Below are 17,345 nucleotides of genomic sequence, written 5' to 3' on the forward strand. Positions count from 1 at the left end.
CCTACATACCATCTCAGGCCTGCTTAGCCTCCCCACATCTAGTGCACGTCTGTGTAACCTCATCCATTCCCAACTACAGTACTGATACCACATCCAACCCTCAAGTAGTCTTCCTCAGCAAACTTTCTTATAAAGCTGTCGAGTCTACTCTACTGTACTCCGTGTTCACTACACTTCCATAAGGTGTATGATGTGTCGGAGTCCCCCCCTTTTTTTTTACGTTCATAGACCTAGTTTTTCTCGGCAATCCTCTTCAAGGTTCCATTTATTATTTTCCCTGTATGATGAATTTTTAGTAATGCAGAGTTTAACAGAAATAGTATTTGCCTATTGAATTTTTATCGTTTAGGAATTTTCATAAGAGACGCATGTAAATACGTAATGTGAAATTAACAAAATCATCATATAAAATATTTGTTAGTTTGTATGGTACAGTATTTGTAGACCATTGTAATAATAAAATTTTGATTAACTTCCAGTGGGTTGGACAGCAGTAGTAGTTTCCAATGTATCAATCTGCTCAAGACGTTAGCACAGGGAGGACGCACCATCATATGCACCATCCATCAACCCTCAGCAAAGTTGTTCGAGAAATTTGACTATCTCTACGCATTGGCAGAGGGACAATGCATCTACCGTGGAGCCATCCATGGGCTCATTCCTTTCCTATCAGCAATGGGTCTGGAGTGTCCATCATACCACAATCCTGCTGATTTCTGTAAGTAAAGATGGGAGAGTTGGTGTTGTTACTCCATAGATTAGCCCCTTGTGTATGGGGTCCCCTCTGAGCATAATAAAATTCTGGTGTTGGCCAAATAAAATGTTAAAAGTGGCATTCCCATAGTAAAGGGGGTATTAAGATGCAGAGGATGCTGTTGTGAAAAGTGGTCTTTTTTATTATTGTGACAATGGATTGAGACATTGATTTTAAGGAATTAATAGAGAATGAAATCTTGACTTGTGGGGATTTGTTACAACAGGACTCAAGGAGAGGAGGAAGCAGAATAATTAGAGGAAAATCGATGCCAATAAAAATACTGGAGGATGGTATTACTTTATTATTTGAAAAACGAAAAATTGGGATTGTTTGTTCAATGGGTGGTGATGATGAAAGGAGAGTAGAGATCAAACAGTATATGAAGGAGTTTGTACAATGAAGGTGTTATTACACCAGGTGACGACTATATTAGGTTATGTTGTGTTATCTAGGTATGACATACCAGGTAGTTCTTTGCATTGTAATTAACTTGACAAACTATTGTGGGAAAATTTTTGTATTAACGCAAATAAGAAAAGTTGATAACTGTTGACCCACAATTCTCTTAATGATAGTAAGAGTAGCATAGTTGGTACTTTGTTGAAGGGTAACATAATTTTATGCCCTTAGATATCTTCAAGCCTGAATCAGGATGTGGAATTGTTTTTCTTTAGTTAAAAGTCAGTCATTCAACTACAGGCCTTTTCTTGAATACTGTACTGTATCATTTTTCAGATAATCTTAAAGCAAACTGGTCCCCTTTTTGGAGATTCCAACCATGCACAACAGAAACCAAAACATCCTCATATTCCCCAGGAAAAAAAAAGAGAACTTAACTGAGACTTTGGTGCTCTCAAGTCATACAGTATTTATGCAGACATGCACACAATGAAAAACACAACTAAAAGTTTTCAGGTTTTTGTAACAAACCAATTAAAACTATTTTTAGTACGTATGAACTGTACTGTTTATAACTTAATAATACACGCACGCACACACACACACACACACACACACACACACACACACACACACACACACACACACACAGAACAATTACCGGGGTAGCTATTTGTTGGATTTGTTTTCACTGAGGGAAGAAATAAGTTATATCATACTGTATATGGGTAATTAATATACTTGTACAGTAAACCCAGACACTGTACTCCTGAGTCGGTAAGGTGACCAACCCTTTTAGCTAATCATCTAATGGTATCTAAGCCTGAACAACTAAGGTGTTTTTCTTCAACACCAGAGAACAATGATCAAAGTATACAGGAGAAAAAATAGTGTAGCCTCTGGAGAATGTGAGTTATTACAATATTACCATATATGAATGGGGTGATATAAGTAAACTTTCTTTGGCAGTGATGGAGGTTGCCTGCGGGGAGTACGGAGAGTTCACCCACAAGCTGACGACCGCAGTGAGATGTGGCAAGTGTGATAACCTTGGACCAGACAACCACCTGGCAGTGAGGGCCAAGCAACATATTATAGGTAAGGCTTTGTATTAACTGTGACAGCTTACCTTTTGTCCACACATTTTCCACAGTCTCTCTCCAGTGTCGTGTGAAGCGTAGGCAATAATTGAGGTACTCGGGGCTTGTTCCATTTGTTTCCTTTCCTGCTTGAATGGACAATATCTCGAGCACTTTTTGAGCTTGGAAGCTGAAATATTTTGCTCACAGCTTGGGTGGCGGTGATATTCTTTTTTCATGCTCAACTGCAGAATCCAGCATAACTTAAGTATGTTGTATTTTGAAGATGGTCTGGTGGAAACAGAAGATACCCTTAAATAAATATTGTCAATTTGTAATTTTTTCTAATTTAACATAAATGATAACTCCTTGCATATCGGTACTGTATAGGTAATTGTCTTAAAAGATTTGCTAAAACTTTGCTCAAAAAGCTGTTAGAATCTATTTTCTCTTAAGTCAATGTGAACTTTTAAGTTCATCCAATTTTACAGTAAGTTAAAAGCTTTTTCACAGTTGATAACCCATGCATATAGTTTCATCGAATCTTGCTGTGGAGGATTTAAACATCAAAGTGAAGTACACAGGTACATACAGTAAATGAGTGAATCGCTACCAACCAACCTGACCTACCTTGTGGCCACCATAAAAAATTTTCGGTATTGGTAATAATAAAATTTTAAAGTACTGTATCCTGTAATTATTGATGACTGGTTTTACTCATTAGCCCGGGACGATGATGAACACCGGGAGTCTGGTGGTGGTGAGGCATTAAACGGACCCCCGAGAGGTGATGCAAGAGTCAACATCCCCTCTACTCAGCACTCACTCTTGGCATCAGAAGATGAGAGCATTGATGATATTCCTAACTCCTTCCCAACATCTGGCTGGAAGCAGTTTGTCATCCTGTTCAAACGGACTTTTCTCTCCATTATCAGAGATGGGGTTAGTAGACAGATTTTTTTTTTTTTGGCGTATACACACACTTTAGGACAGGAGGTGATCACTGCAGTCTTTTATATAAGAAAACATATAGTCCTTTTGTTCTAATGATTAACAGCAGCTACTAAACAATTAAAATTATGTTTAGATCAAATAGGAATCCATATTTGTTTATCCTTAAAATAATGCAATATAATATTTTACTTTCAATATCAGTTCTATGTAAATAACATCACTTAAGTTGTCGTTCTTGTGACAAACTAATTTTTCATGATAATTTTCCAGATGCTGACAAAAATGCGTCTCTGCTCACACACGTTGATTGGTCTGCTCATAGGTCTCCTGTACTATAACATAGGAAATGAAGCAGGCAAAGTGTTCAACAACTCAGGGTGTTTATTCTTCTGCATGTTGTTCTTAATGTTTACTGCCATGATGCCCACCATTCTTACATGTGAGTATCTTTATTGTTAAGTATTGTAATGTATAAGTAAAACATAACACTACTGTAGTTATATTTATTGAAATACTTTATCATATACCTGTAATTAACATCGTTCACAATTTAAGATTAAGATACAGAATTTGTTTAGTAGCTTTACATTGACTCGTGATAATGAATGTTTTTATGAACTGTTCATCATTATTAGTTATTGTTGTTATTCCTGTGTTGTTTAGAAGTTATTGGAACTCGTCGTAAGTACTGAAGTTGTAATTTTTCTTTTCTTCACCACCAGTCCCCCTTGAGATGAACGTCTTCATCAGAGAGCATCTCAACTACTGGTACTCCCTCAAGTCATACTATTTAGCCAAGACTATGGCAGACATGCCCTTCCAGGTAACTTTCTTAAAACATGCCAAGATTTAATTTTGAAATACATGTATTGTAGTAAACATTTTAAAATATTGCGGGAAAGTTCTAAAGGAATCTACAGTTATAGTAAGTATTTTGACATTACAACTAGTGCAGTGAAAAAATTTAAACTATCAGATGTTTTGCATTGTTTTACATTTGGGTATTACTGTCCCATCAGGGCTTCACTGACTCGTTTGATGGATTGATTAAACTATAGAATATTAAACACTTGTTCCCTCTTGGTTACTTACTGCTCCTCCACCAACATTCATCTGTCAATTACTGTCTGATGTGTGTACAGTAGATCATTTTTTTTTCTTTTTTCTTTGGGGTTCACCTGTACAATTCTGGCCATATACAGGTTTATAGTTTTATTCATTATGTCGCCTTTAAGTTGTCGCTTTAAAACATTTCATTCTTTACTTACTGATGCCATTCAGTACTGTACAGTAATTCAATTTGAACCATGTAAAGTGTTTTTTTTTATTCTTCCAACGTTGTTCTGTCATTTTGCAAGTTTCCTATACAGTACAGAGGTTTTCCCCCTTTGTACAGTGGCCCCTCAAAGTTTTCACAGCCCACATCTTCATTGTTATTTTCCTTCTTCAGTCCCTCGTCAGAGTATAAAATGTTAATGCAATTTACTTGGCTAGTGCTGAACAAATTACAGTAATATGGATTACATGTGATGCTGTGAAACAGATTTTCAAGCTCCACATTTGTCTTTACTTGAAATTTTCCTTTTGCTTTATTTTATCCCACCCCCCTACTATATTTTTTCATGTAAAGTACTACAGTATACTGAATATATTTTTTCCTCCAAGTTTCCACCAAATTTAATTCATGTTAATCCTTTCACACATTTCTGAGTCAGGCAGATGGCAAATATTTCATGTGTTGTGGCCAGTGATGAACTACATGGTGTTTGATCTCTTTCAGGTATTATATCCGCTGCTATACGTGCTACTGGTTTATTTTCTGACGGATCAGCCACTGGAGGCTCATCGATTCTTCATGTTCACCACAATGTGCATCATGACATCACTTGTGGCTCAGAGTCTTGGCTTGGCTATTGGGGCCTGCTTGAATATACAGGTAATGAATTGTGTAACCCTGATATTGTAATCCAGAAGAAGCTATGCTACCTAACATTGCAATACATACATGATTCACCTAAGGATATGATTTGTAGTGTATTTTGGAGATGATTTAGTGCTTACATAGGTTAGTGATCATCCAACTCAGTGGGATCCCTTATATCTCACTGTACATTACTGTACAGAATGTAGTGTAGTAGTGTGTGCCATAACTCCAGTGGCCCACAATATTGTTTATACTGTACAGTATATCATTTGGTATGTAACAACAGAAAATCATATTAATATACTGTACAGCAGTTTAAAGTTCTGTTTATTGTAGTTATATTAAAATCATCTTGTAAATTATTAAATATACACTGAGAAGTTGACCTAACAGAAAACTTTGTGGATGTGTTTTAGGAACAGTAAATAATGTCTAGTGGTGGACAGATATTAAGTGATCTTTCCCTAAAAAAATCACATAGTATACTGTATTTTAGGTTATTGCTTAAAAATAACTATTACCAAGCCAAAACAAAGTACAAATATACTGTATAGATAAAAGTACAAAAATTAAGCAAAATAATGATACTTAATGTACTATCCCAATAGAGTCCAATTTGCCTTAAATTATAGTATACAGTACAGCACTGTACAGTACAGTCTCTCCTCGACTTACGACAACCTGAACATACGATGGCCATGGTCATATAAAATATTTTTTACATTACAGTATGTATTTTTGAGTCCCGACGTTAGTGATCGTGCTGTGTACTGACAAAATTTTCGTTTGTAATTCCCTTTAAAATGACTGGCAAGCGTAAAAGTAAGAGTTCTCGTGGTGTTGAGAAGAAAAGGAGACACCCATTTTAGAATTTCTATGTATTATTTTCGCCTTTTCGGCTTACGACCTGGTCGTCGGGACGGAACCCCGTCGTAAGTCGATGAGAGACTATGTACTGTTAATTTCTTACTAATTATGAGAAGCAAGCATAGATCAGAGAGCCAAGGAGAAAATAACAGTACCTGGTAATTATTGTGACTATTACTGTATAAAGGTATAATTTATAATTTGCATGAAGTGACTAAAGACATTATCTATGGTACCTCAGTTATTTAAAGGCAATGGGAGTTATACTGTACTCAACAAACATTCAAAGTACAGTAAGTTATCCATCTGTCAAATTTATTTTAGGATTTACAGGCCTTATAGTGTATTTTTATTAATTTATATTTATTTCTAGGGTGCAGTTTTCCTCGGCCCCATCACATCCATACCTGTTCTGCTGTTTTCTGGTTTCTTTGTTAATTTCTCAACCATTCCAATATACTTAAGGTGGATAACCTACATCTCGTATGTAAGGTAAGTCGTTTTGTGGTATGTTTTGAGTATTGTCTGTGACTTGGATATTACGGAAGCACAAGTGGAGGTTGAGAGTGAATTTGTAAATTTCATACACAACTGTATAATTGAAGTGACAACTTTGTAGGAGTTACTATTATTGTGGGACATTCAAAGAAGTGTCAAAATTGAAGTACACACACTTAAAGTACTAATATTATACAATTGCAGTCAACAGTGACCATAGATTTATTGAATTTTCACCATATTGAAATTAGCTTGTAATAGTTATGGAGCTACGGGAAATGTTTAATGGCAAAATTTTAACATGCTCATTCTGGCAGTAAGGCCATTAATTGTTGTCGTTGGGTAGTTCTGCATATTTTTTTTAACTGGACATATTTTATAAACCATGATAGGATGATCCAGTTTTAGAAGACTGAGCACATCATCTTGGGAACAAATATCTTGAATGGCTCAACCATGGAGATGCTCACATTACTACTGCATCTGCAGATAGACAGAAACTAATATTTTTGGGAAGTTCAGTCATATTAATTACTGTACTGCGGCTAGTGTAAGAAGTTTGTTATATTTATTTTAGCTGACCATTCAAAATAACATTTCAACATCAGAGTGTAAAAACAGAACCAATCTCAACCAATGTATAATCATAGAATAATAAACTTTTAAAGACACAAAAACTGACAAAGATTAAACTAACATGTTGAAATTGTATAAAAGAATGTATAGTAATTATATATTTATGTCCTTGGTTCCTAATACAGTAGTACAGTATTTCAAAACAGTGCAGTGTCCCAAAAAAGCAGGTTCAGGTACATTCAGGAGCCGGTGCATGCCCAGTATTTGCCAACGGTGCGTGACCGACGTGACCGATCGCCCGGGCGGCTAGTGAGCCGATCAGTGGCGAAGAGGATAAATGTAAAAAAAAGTAAAAGTAAAACTAATCACCATAAATGAATTATGACCTTTTGACCTCAAATCTTTAATTAACATAGGGACACCTGTATCGAGATTTTGAAAGCACAAAAAATAAAAAGCGAACTTAGTGATTTCCTTTTTTAGGCTCTGAAGACATAGCATGTCCTTAAATGTTAGATGCAAATAGGTGCAAATATTACAAGGGAAATTAAGACAGGATGAGAGAGGAGATGAGGGGTATCCACTGGCCTGACTCACTAAGGCATAAGAAAGCAGACACTGTGCTGAATATCATAGCGAGTAAAGTGAACCATTTGATTGATAAATATATACTCAAGACCAAACACAGTGCCTCTAGGAATACAAGGGGACTCCTATACATGAACCATGTGGTGGTCGACAAAGTTAAGAAGAAAACCCAGAAATTCAAAGTGTGGGTTAAGTCAAACGATGAGCAGGACAGGAGGATGTATGCTAGAGCCAGAAACCAAGCAAAGACAGTGTGTAGAAGAGCTGAAAAGGAGTTCCAGAGGCTGGTTGCAAGCGAGGTCAAGTCAAACTCAAAGCAATTTTACCGCTATGCAAAGACAAAAATTAAAAATGCGAGTAGGAGTATCGGACCTGAGGCTTGAAGATGGTAGTTACGCAGATTCTGACCAGGACAAAGCTGAGGCATTGAATAGCTTCTTTTCCTTGGTGTTCACAAGAGAGGATGTGATTAACCTTCCTGCGTTTGAGGACAGACAGTTCGACACAGCACTGACCCACATTGTGTTCACAGAAGAGGTTACAGTATAAAAAATAAACAGTCAAAGCTAAAAGTTCATAAGAGTCCCGGCCCTGACATGGTGCATCCCAAAGTGCTAAGAGAGTTGTGCAACGAGCTTGCTGAGCCCCTGAAGATCCTGTTCTGTAAATACCTGGATGAACAAAAGGTCCCCGGTGATTGGAAAATGGCTTGTGCGAATCCTATCTTCAAGAAGGGCGATCGTCTCTCCACGAACAACTATAGACCGGTGAGCCTGACCAGCATATTATGTAAAGTACTTGAGAACATTATAAGAGATGCCATGATGGCACATCTACTACGAAACAACCTTGTAAAGGATTGCCAACACAATTTTATGCCGGGGCACTCCTGCTTAACACAATTATTCTCAAGGTACTGGAAATTTGGGCCCATATTCTGGAACAGGGTGGTAATATTGACAATATAGGCCTAGATTTTGCCAAGGCTTTTAACAGTGTACCCCATGAAAGGCTGAAATTTAAATTGAAGGGGTACGGGATTCAGAGAAATGTCCTTGCATGGATCGAAGACTTTCTAAATGACCGCAAGCAGTGTGTGGTGATTAATGGCACGAAATCATGATGTGTACCCATCACAAGCGGGGTACCACAGGGCAGTGTATTGGGCCCGCTGTTGTTTGTTTGCTTCATAAATGATATGCCTGATGCTGTACATTCCTCCATACAAATGTTTGCGGATGATGCCAAGTTATTTTGGGAAATTAAGAACCAAGCAGACTGTGAAGAGCTGCAGAAGGATCTCTGTGAGCTCCAAGAATGGCTGCTAAGATTCAATGTCACGAAGTGTAAGAGGCTGCACCTGGGGCATACCAACGGTAAGGAGACGTATCATATGTCCCAACGGGACGAAGGAACTGCATTAATTGAGACAATGTGAGAAGGACCTAGGTGTGTATGTTTACAATGAGCTGAAGTCCTCGGGGTCATTGCGAGAAGAAGGTAAATCAGGCAACTAAATTATTAGGTTTTATAAGAAGGTCGTTCAGATATCTAGACGGTCCATCTCTCGTAACGATCTTTAAGAGTGAAATGCTTCCCCATCTGAAGTACTGTCACCCCGTCTGGTCCCCGAGATATGCTAGGGACTGTCAGTTGATGGAAAATGTCCAAAGGAGGGCCACCAGACTGGTGCCCTGAGAGATTGGAGTGCCTGAACTTGCCTAGCTTATACTACAGACGGGCAAGGGGTGACCTAATTGAGGTGTATAAGCATCTCAAAGGGCACTACTCGGTTGCGTTTCCTTACCTGGAGCTGGCGGATGCTCTCCCCACAAGGGGTCACAGCTCAAGGTTGCAGAAACTGCAAACCCAGAAAACTGTGAGGGGTAGGTAACTTTTTCGGAGTGAGAGTTGTGAACTGGAACAATCTGCCAGAGTGTGTCGTGACGGCACCGGGTGTGAGCTCTTTCATGACCAGACTTGACAAGCAATGGAGCAGGTTCAGGTACATTCAGGAGCCAGTGCATGCCCAGTACTTGCCAACAGTGCGTAACAGAGACGTGACCGATCGCCCAAGTGGCTAACGAACCAATCAGTGGTGAAGAGGATAAAAGTAAAAGTAAAGTAAATGAAAATGGGCTTCTTACAATATTGTTCTTCTAAATTATTAAAAGAAGTCTTTTTGTTAAACAAATATTAAGTCTTGTAACATAATTATTTAAACATACTTTGCAGTTTTTTCCTACAGGTATCACTACACAAATGAATATGGTTTTAAAATGTTTTTTACAGGTATGGATTTGAGGGGACACTACTCAGCATATACGGGTTTGACAGAAAGCCTCTACACTGCTCGGAGGCGTACTGTCACTACAAATCTCCAAAGAAATTCCTTGAAGAAATGGACATAGCAGGTGCAGAATTCTGGATAGATTTTGTGGTTCTTTTTTCATTTTTCATCCTCTTGCGAACAATTGGCTACTTTGTTCTGCGGTGGAAACTTAAGGCCGAGCGCTAATAGTAGTCTTATTGTGTATTGCATTAATTTTAGGTTGATATTTCTCGTAAGCTTTTCCTCAGTGAGATGTTACTCAGAATGATTTAAGTTACTGTATGTCATTGCATGAGCTGCTCGATGCTGAAGTTGACAAATGCCAGAAAACTATCGTTGAGCAGCCACTTTGGTGCCTGACATGGTGATAAACAGTGTTGGATGAGAATGGTAAATAGAGAAGTGTAGTCTTTCATTGTACATTGCACATGTTTATTATATATGAAATGTCATTAAACTGTTTACACTTACTTCACTTGTGGTGAGTTCTTTTGCCATCTATTTGTGTTAAAAGCTCTTCCTCAAGAACAGTGAAAAACTGTTTGAAGAAACTGAGGACTCGGACAAATGACATAACTCCATCAACAAGAAGGTGGTAGTCTTCCAGTTGAAGGTTTACAGTGTGCAAAAGTGATATTATGAACTGTTGTGTAGAGCAGCTGCAGTGTCTCCTTTCTTGAAGATGGAGCTGTAAATGAGAGAATCACTGAAAAACAATATAAGTGATGAAAGAGACATCATACTGAAAATAATTTTAAGGTGACCGTACTATACTGTATTTTGAAATTAAAAACTTACTTGAAAGACTCATTTGAGCTCCTTAAAAATCGAACCTCAGGGTAAAGGCTATACAGTACTGTACTGTATAAAGTGAATGATGATGGTGTTAAAGTGTGCAGTGAAAACTGAAAGAATATTGAGAAGATATCCCTGATCAGCCGAACTCATATTGATAGGTCTTCAGTGAGCTACTTCATTTTGACTGCATGTTAAGTGCACTTTAAGGCTTATCTCTCATGCATGAATCTGCACAAAATTTCATAATTTAACCAAATTTTTTAAATAAACTTAGTGTTACTATTAAGGATTTTATTAGGTTTTCAAAATTCTAATCCAGTTTACATCACAGCTTGAGTAACTGTTATCTTGGCTCTTGTTTGCAAATATATTGCAGTGAAGCCAGTTCATAGTTGATAGTTTCTTAAATTCTTCTACAATGCATTTCTGAAACTGAGATTCTTCTTTTAATATTTTTTATTGACATATTTACCTTGTATGCTCAAATACCCCAAAGGACTTTTGGGGGCATAAAGCATGGACTTGAACTGTTTAATAATTTATAGAAGTTAAAATTTTACAGCGAGACTTAATATTACACAGTTGCTAAATCACTCCAACATTATTGGAACTTTTTGATACTGTGTATGGCATTAATTTAAAGTTAAACAAATTGATGACGATTTTAGAGGCCTAAATATTTTTTTGTAATAGTGATGATCATACATCATAGCTTGTACAGTATTTAAGGAGATATTAGACTTGTTTGTAGTCATGCCTGCAAGAGTCATTGAGGCATGTTGTATATCTGTACTGTAATTTTTTGCAGTCCAGCAATACAATTGAACAGATCAAAAGCAACCCCCAGCAAATTTTAGTCTTACTATCACCTAACCATACAGTGCACTTGTAAACTGAATACCAATATACTAAAAAGACAGGGAAAGTTATTGAATGTAAACAATTTGCCTCGGTCTGATAAGGAGATTGCCCAATATGAGAGCCCCTGGTGGTAGTGTACTGTACTGTACTGTGCCTGTCGCCCACGGCTCGTCTTCCGTCGTGTTGTCACCTGTTCAGTCACTTGCTGATCTGTGTGTGCTGGGTATTAAATCTTCAATTTCACAAAAATTTCACGACTTGCCTTCTCGTTCTTTGACTTCCATGAAATCAAATGACAGAGAATAAGCTTATTTGTAAATGTACCCTAATACAGTACTTGATTAGTTGTTTTCATGTAAATTTATTTTAGGACTATACTGTATCCTTTGTATGCTATATTGGTGTATAGAGGATGAAAGGTATTGTAACTGTGATTCACTTCCTATCAAAAAATACCTTGGGAGGTAAATGATTTATTGAACCCCCAGGGATCATATAATAAAATTTGTATTTACTGTATAAATTTTTCCATACAATGCATTTCTATCTTAGTTCATATTGTGCCCTAATTGGACCTAGAAGTTAGGTATTCCTGCTAGTCTTTGAAAATTAATCGTCAAACCTATTTTCATTCACTTTGCACCGTCATGCAAATTGGAAGATCATTTTGTTGTGTGGGCTGTTTGCTAAATTCTTTTAATGAGCTTTTCTATGGTTTCATGGTTGCTAACTCAACTATCTAAAGGTAAGATTTATTTGGTTAACATGCATAGCAAAGAGAAAGATTCGGCTTCAACATTGGTCTTGTATTAAGTAGGTGTTGGTGAAAATTTGCACGTCATCATTCCAGTTTTTATTGATATTGTTATTTGCTTAATTGACTCGAAAGATACAAATCTCGGATATAAACACGATGAACATTTTTTTGACATAACAGGTTGCAGTGGTGTACTACATTAGTCATTCGTAAATACTTTGGGTGTCAAGTGTTGACAAAAACCATAATGTATAGGAAATAATTTTAAAGTTATATTAAGTTTGGTCTTAAGTGAAACTGGAATGACTTTTGGTGTCTTGCCAACCAAGGCCATGCCAGAGCCTCTCATTTTCATATTTTTGCCACTCCATTACATTTGAAACATGGGCGGTTGTTGACTATGCATTGTGCCTCTTTAATATAGTATGTGAGAAATCTCAAACACACACACACAACACATTCTCTGGGTCCATTATTATAGATTTGTGACATGTTAGTTGATTGATGCCCAAGAGGGAGTTTTCTTAAGGCTCATTTTCAATAAATCTCGAAGTTTAAAAATCGGTGGAAAAGAGGAATGTTGGCTTCTCAATTTTTTTTTTAATTTTTAATTTGCTAGTCATAAGGTACTGTACATATTTAATTTGTCTTGTAAGTAAATGTGCCTTGTGAATTCCCTGTTTATGGCAATGTCACTGAGGATGTCACATTTATACTTAGTCAGGCATAGAGTTGCTAGGTCTCATGAGTAGATAGTCCGTATAAATTTTGGGATCTGGAGTATTTTTCATTCCAGTATGTACAACTTTTAGTCTTTACATCAATGCATCAGATGATTTTTTTTTATCTGGCAAATATAAACACCCTCACCACTTTTTTTATCAGGGTAATTATACTGTATGTACAGTATACCCTAACTTAAAAAAGAGCTGAAGTTTATGGGAAAAAAATCCAGAATGGCAATAAACGACCAGACTGACAATATTTGGTTGTGCTAAAACATGCCATTTGCTTTGCTAGTGGCCAAAAGGTAGATTAGAGTTCAAAATATGACATCTAGGATATATTCCAATACAGCATAATATATTAAAGTGCATTTAAATGGTCTGATATCGGAGAAATGTATATAATATCTTTAACTACATTTATCATCAAACTAATTGTAGCTTCTACCAAATCCAAAACTAGAGGTAATCCTGTTAACTAATTTATAAAACTATACAATGTTTGCATTTGGCAACTAGCAGCTTTACAAGAGAGCTTTTCAACAAATAGTTTTGGGTCAAGATGTTCTTGTATCTGACAATATTCTCACTTGACCATTGCTTCTTGGAATTTTTTAAGAAATTATTTTCAAGAATTGTACAAGAAGTCGGCACAGTTAGTTGCTATGTGTGGGACACAGGTAAGCTGGCATAATACTTATGAACTCCCACCACTGGGCATTTGTGTATGTATGTATGTCTACTCTAGTGCAATACTGTATATTTTATGCAAGTTATTTTAGTTCCTGGAGGAAGTGATACAGGTATACAGTTTAGGTCAGTTTGTATAATAATAAAATTTGAGCATAGTTTATCTTAATAAAATTTATAACTGCTCATATCAACACAAATTAAAGCTGCACCTTAAATTATTTTAGTGTTAACATATCTACTTACATGTCATGTACAGTACAATAGAATTCCTCAGAATTGAAGGACTATCAGTTTGAGCAGTATAAAAAATAGGAAGTTTTAACAAAATGGTCTACTATAGAAGAAATTGTTAACGTATAGTCGAACAAACGAGTATCAGGGCCCCAAGCTATAAGTATGATAGGTTTACAATGATTGGTTCTGTGCAGTTGGCAGTTCGGGTCATTTGTAGGGATAATAAATGCATTTAAAATCACATCATTTACCGTATCACTTAAAAGGCAAACTATTAATAAAAAAATCCCCATTCATACCTTAGTGCTTCAAAATTTAATTGATGCTTAGTACAGCTTTGATATTTCTATATTAAAACCAAACAAAATGTAAGAGAAAATATCCAATTAACCTGTATGTCTCTGTAGGAGTCCTGATACTTCTCTGCTCACCTGTACAGTAGCTACCTAACTTTTGATACTTTAATGAAGGAAAAATAAGACCTGTAATTTGTTACACCTCAAGTCTTGAAAGTAGTTTCTTTCTTCTGAAATGTAATTGCCAGCATAAATTTGTTTTACATAGTTTAATTTACTTCAGTGGATTATGAGTCGTTAGGCCACAGGAGGCTTTTGATTTACAAGCTCTCTTATTCATGTCACTTGTTTCATCCCACAGACTTTGGGCAGTTAATAATTATCATGGGTTACAATGAAGAAAATATATACAGTACTAAAGTATATAATTTTAATTATCACTTGTCATTTTTATATTAACTACTTATCAGAATGAATTTTATCAACTTTTTTCAGGCATAAATAAATAAATATTCCACTGTTATTTTACAACAGTTTTGCCTGTACAGTATTTAACAAAGCATTTGCCTCACTTGCCATTTTTTTATGAAATCTGTAAACTATGTTAATGTGTTCATGGACCAAGAAGGAAAGTTACAGTATTAACTTATGTTGGGCACATATGATTTTCTTGTATATATTGTATAACATAGTCACTGTATCAGCAGCAGTATTTTTGTTAGCCATATCAAAGGTAAATGTGTACATCTGGCTGCTTGATACCTCTGTATGCAGTGCATTTACTACAATTATTAGAAATAAAATAAATTATCATATAACTTGTTTATTCATTCCAAAAACTTGCTGATATATAAACTGTAAATAACGACTATAAACCCATTTCCTGGCAGACAACCCTGATGCTGTCACTGAGAGCCTCACAGTTGCCAGACCCCTCAAGCTCACCCACCTTGGACATAGTGACAACCTTTCATGGTACGCTCAGTCTGCCACAAATATTTATAAATAACTCCATGTGTTGATCCTGCTGTATTTTCATAGCACCAATGTGTACAGATACAGTATCTTATTTTACAGTATAGGTAAACCTCATATGCAATGGGGTTAGGTTCCTGAAAATCCAATTGCAGGTCGAAATATTGTAAATCCGGGCATTACAAGCAAGTTAAATATCCAAAGTTCACGATCATCATGTGATAAGATAAAAACATTAATTTTTGACTTTCTATAAAAAAGTCAACCAATGCGTATAACTCGACCACAAAGCTAACCATAAACAATTACTTCATCTTATATTATGGGAATTAATAAAGAATAAATTGAGAAATATACAGCTGTCTCACATTGTTTACACAACCCTCAGCCACGTGACGGGACCGACGGCCATTAATCAAGTTATCAAGTTAAACGAGTCAAAATTACCCCCCCCCCCCTTTACCAACCACTTCCAGACAGAAAATTTAATGAAAACGTCCTTTAAAATCGTGGTACAGTATGTGAATGGTGGCTTCGTCTTCGGCGCCATGGTTTGAATTGTATAATGAGGTAATAATGGTTGCTTCCTCATGCACACTAGCAATTTGCCAGTTCCTTGTACACGATGGCTGCTCAAAACCTTCAGTACGGAGTTTGCCACGTTAGAAGACACACCTCATCTGCCTCGATTTTGCGAACCCGTGACCTTCAGTATCACAAAGAAAGGTAGCAAGAATAATTACTGTATATATATATATATATATATATATTATAGATCAGAGGAAGCTCTAACAATGAATGTGTTAAAAGATGAAGTACAATTTGCAGAGGTGAAAGAAATATTACAAAGTGACGGTGAAGACGAAAGCGAGATAGTTCCAGAAAACTGTTGTGCCTCATAATTCATGAGTAGTGAGTTCAAGGAGTTGAAGAGGAAGTATTTAGCGAAAGCATATACTGTACAGTGTAAGTGTTATGTATTATAGACGGGCAAGGGGTGACCAATTGAAGTTTATAAACATCTCGGAGTCAGAGGCACTACTCAGTCGAGTGTCAACAACTGAAGCTGACAGACGCCCGCCACACATGGGGTCACAGGTCGAGGTTGATGAAGCCACAACTTCAAGTCCTGAGTGAGAAATATAAACAGTTGGAACAATCTAAGTGTTGTGCGAAATGTTTACCGCTACAAATTAAGTCACGCGTGACATAGTGATATATTTTGAATAATTACTATACAAAACAAGTCCCACGACAAAACCTCTACTCCGGTGTGATGTCAGGTATGGCTTGAATAAATTTAATGTTCTTTAATGTCTTGATTTGAGCAAATCTTGTGAGTTTGTTCATGGGAATACTGATCTATCAGTATAAGAATTAGAGGCCGCTCGCAATGTGTAGTTTCTACATTATTTTGCAAGTTTTCAGCGGGTTTCTTTACACGCAGAATGATTTTTTTTCTGCGAGTCGGCATGCGTAGTGTGCCATAAATATATATCTGCCACACTTGCTACCTCCTTCACTTTGCTCCTGCTAATTAAGGGTAAGTACAAGGAATGTTTTACATCTTTATCAACTAAAGTGTTTACTATCTAGTAGTCTACAGTATCAACAAGTGTGAACAGCTCGGCCACCTTGTTGACACAACATCCGTTTTCTCTCACTTCTTTATGGAAGAAAACTCTCCCGTATATTTTACTATACAGTGTATATTATTTTGAATGAGTTTATGTCCATCGAAATATTTTAATGAATCTGATTCCCCAGTAGGGTGAGAAGATAAAATATTATTTACACAATATAGTTAGAATTAAATTAAATTAAATTAGCAGTGTTTCACAAATTATTGAAAGTTTCATTGTGTTCCCGTGCAACATACACAAGAGTAGATGAAAGCAGCTTGAATCTCAAAACCCTCTCGGCAAATTTCAGTGTCTTTATAATAACAAGATTATGATCACTATTAAATCAAAGACGAAAGTTGTGACCCGGGATGACCACCTGGTTGATAATGGTAACAGGTGCGTTCATG

General features: G+C 36.5%; 1 protein-coding gene across 8 annotated transcripts in view; it reads left to right on the forward strand.

Moving 5' to 3' along the window:
• The window catches only part of LOC121857391 (ATP-binding cassette sub-family G member 1-like), a 104,838-nt gene extending 89,685 nt beyond the window's left edge, over positions 1-15,153 (forward strand). For all 8 annotated transcript variants that reach the window (XM_042353414.1, XM_042353413.1, XM_042353420.1 and 5 more), the window contains 8 exons: positions 480-718; positions 2,126-2,254; positions 2,960-3,177; positions 3,460-3,628; positions 3,912-4,012; positions 4,970-5,125; positions 6,354-6,472; positions 9,935-15,153. In XM_042353414.1, the coding sequence (XP_042209348.1) occupies positions 480-718; positions 2,126-2,254; positions 2,960-3,177; positions 3,460-3,628; positions 3,912-4,012; positions 4,970-5,125; positions 6,354-6,472; positions 9,935-10,160 (1,357 nt within the window). In that variant the 3' untranslated portion in view covers positions 10,161-15,153. The remainder of the gene's footprint in view (positions 1-479; positions 719-2,125; positions 2,255-2,959; positions 3,178-3,459; positions 3,629-3,911; positions 4,013-4,969; positions 5,126-6,353; positions 6,473-9,934) is intronic.
• Positions 15,154-17,345: the final 2,192 nt, after the last annotated feature.

Source organism: Homarus americanus, unplaced genomic scaffold, assembly GCF_018991925.1.
Source record: "Homarus americanus isolate GMGI-L3 unplaced genomic scaffold, GMGI_Hamer_2.0 scaffold43550, whole genome shotgun sequence".
NCBI lineage: Eukaryota > Metazoa > Arthropoda > Malacostraca > Decapoda > Nephropidae > Homarus > Homarus americanus.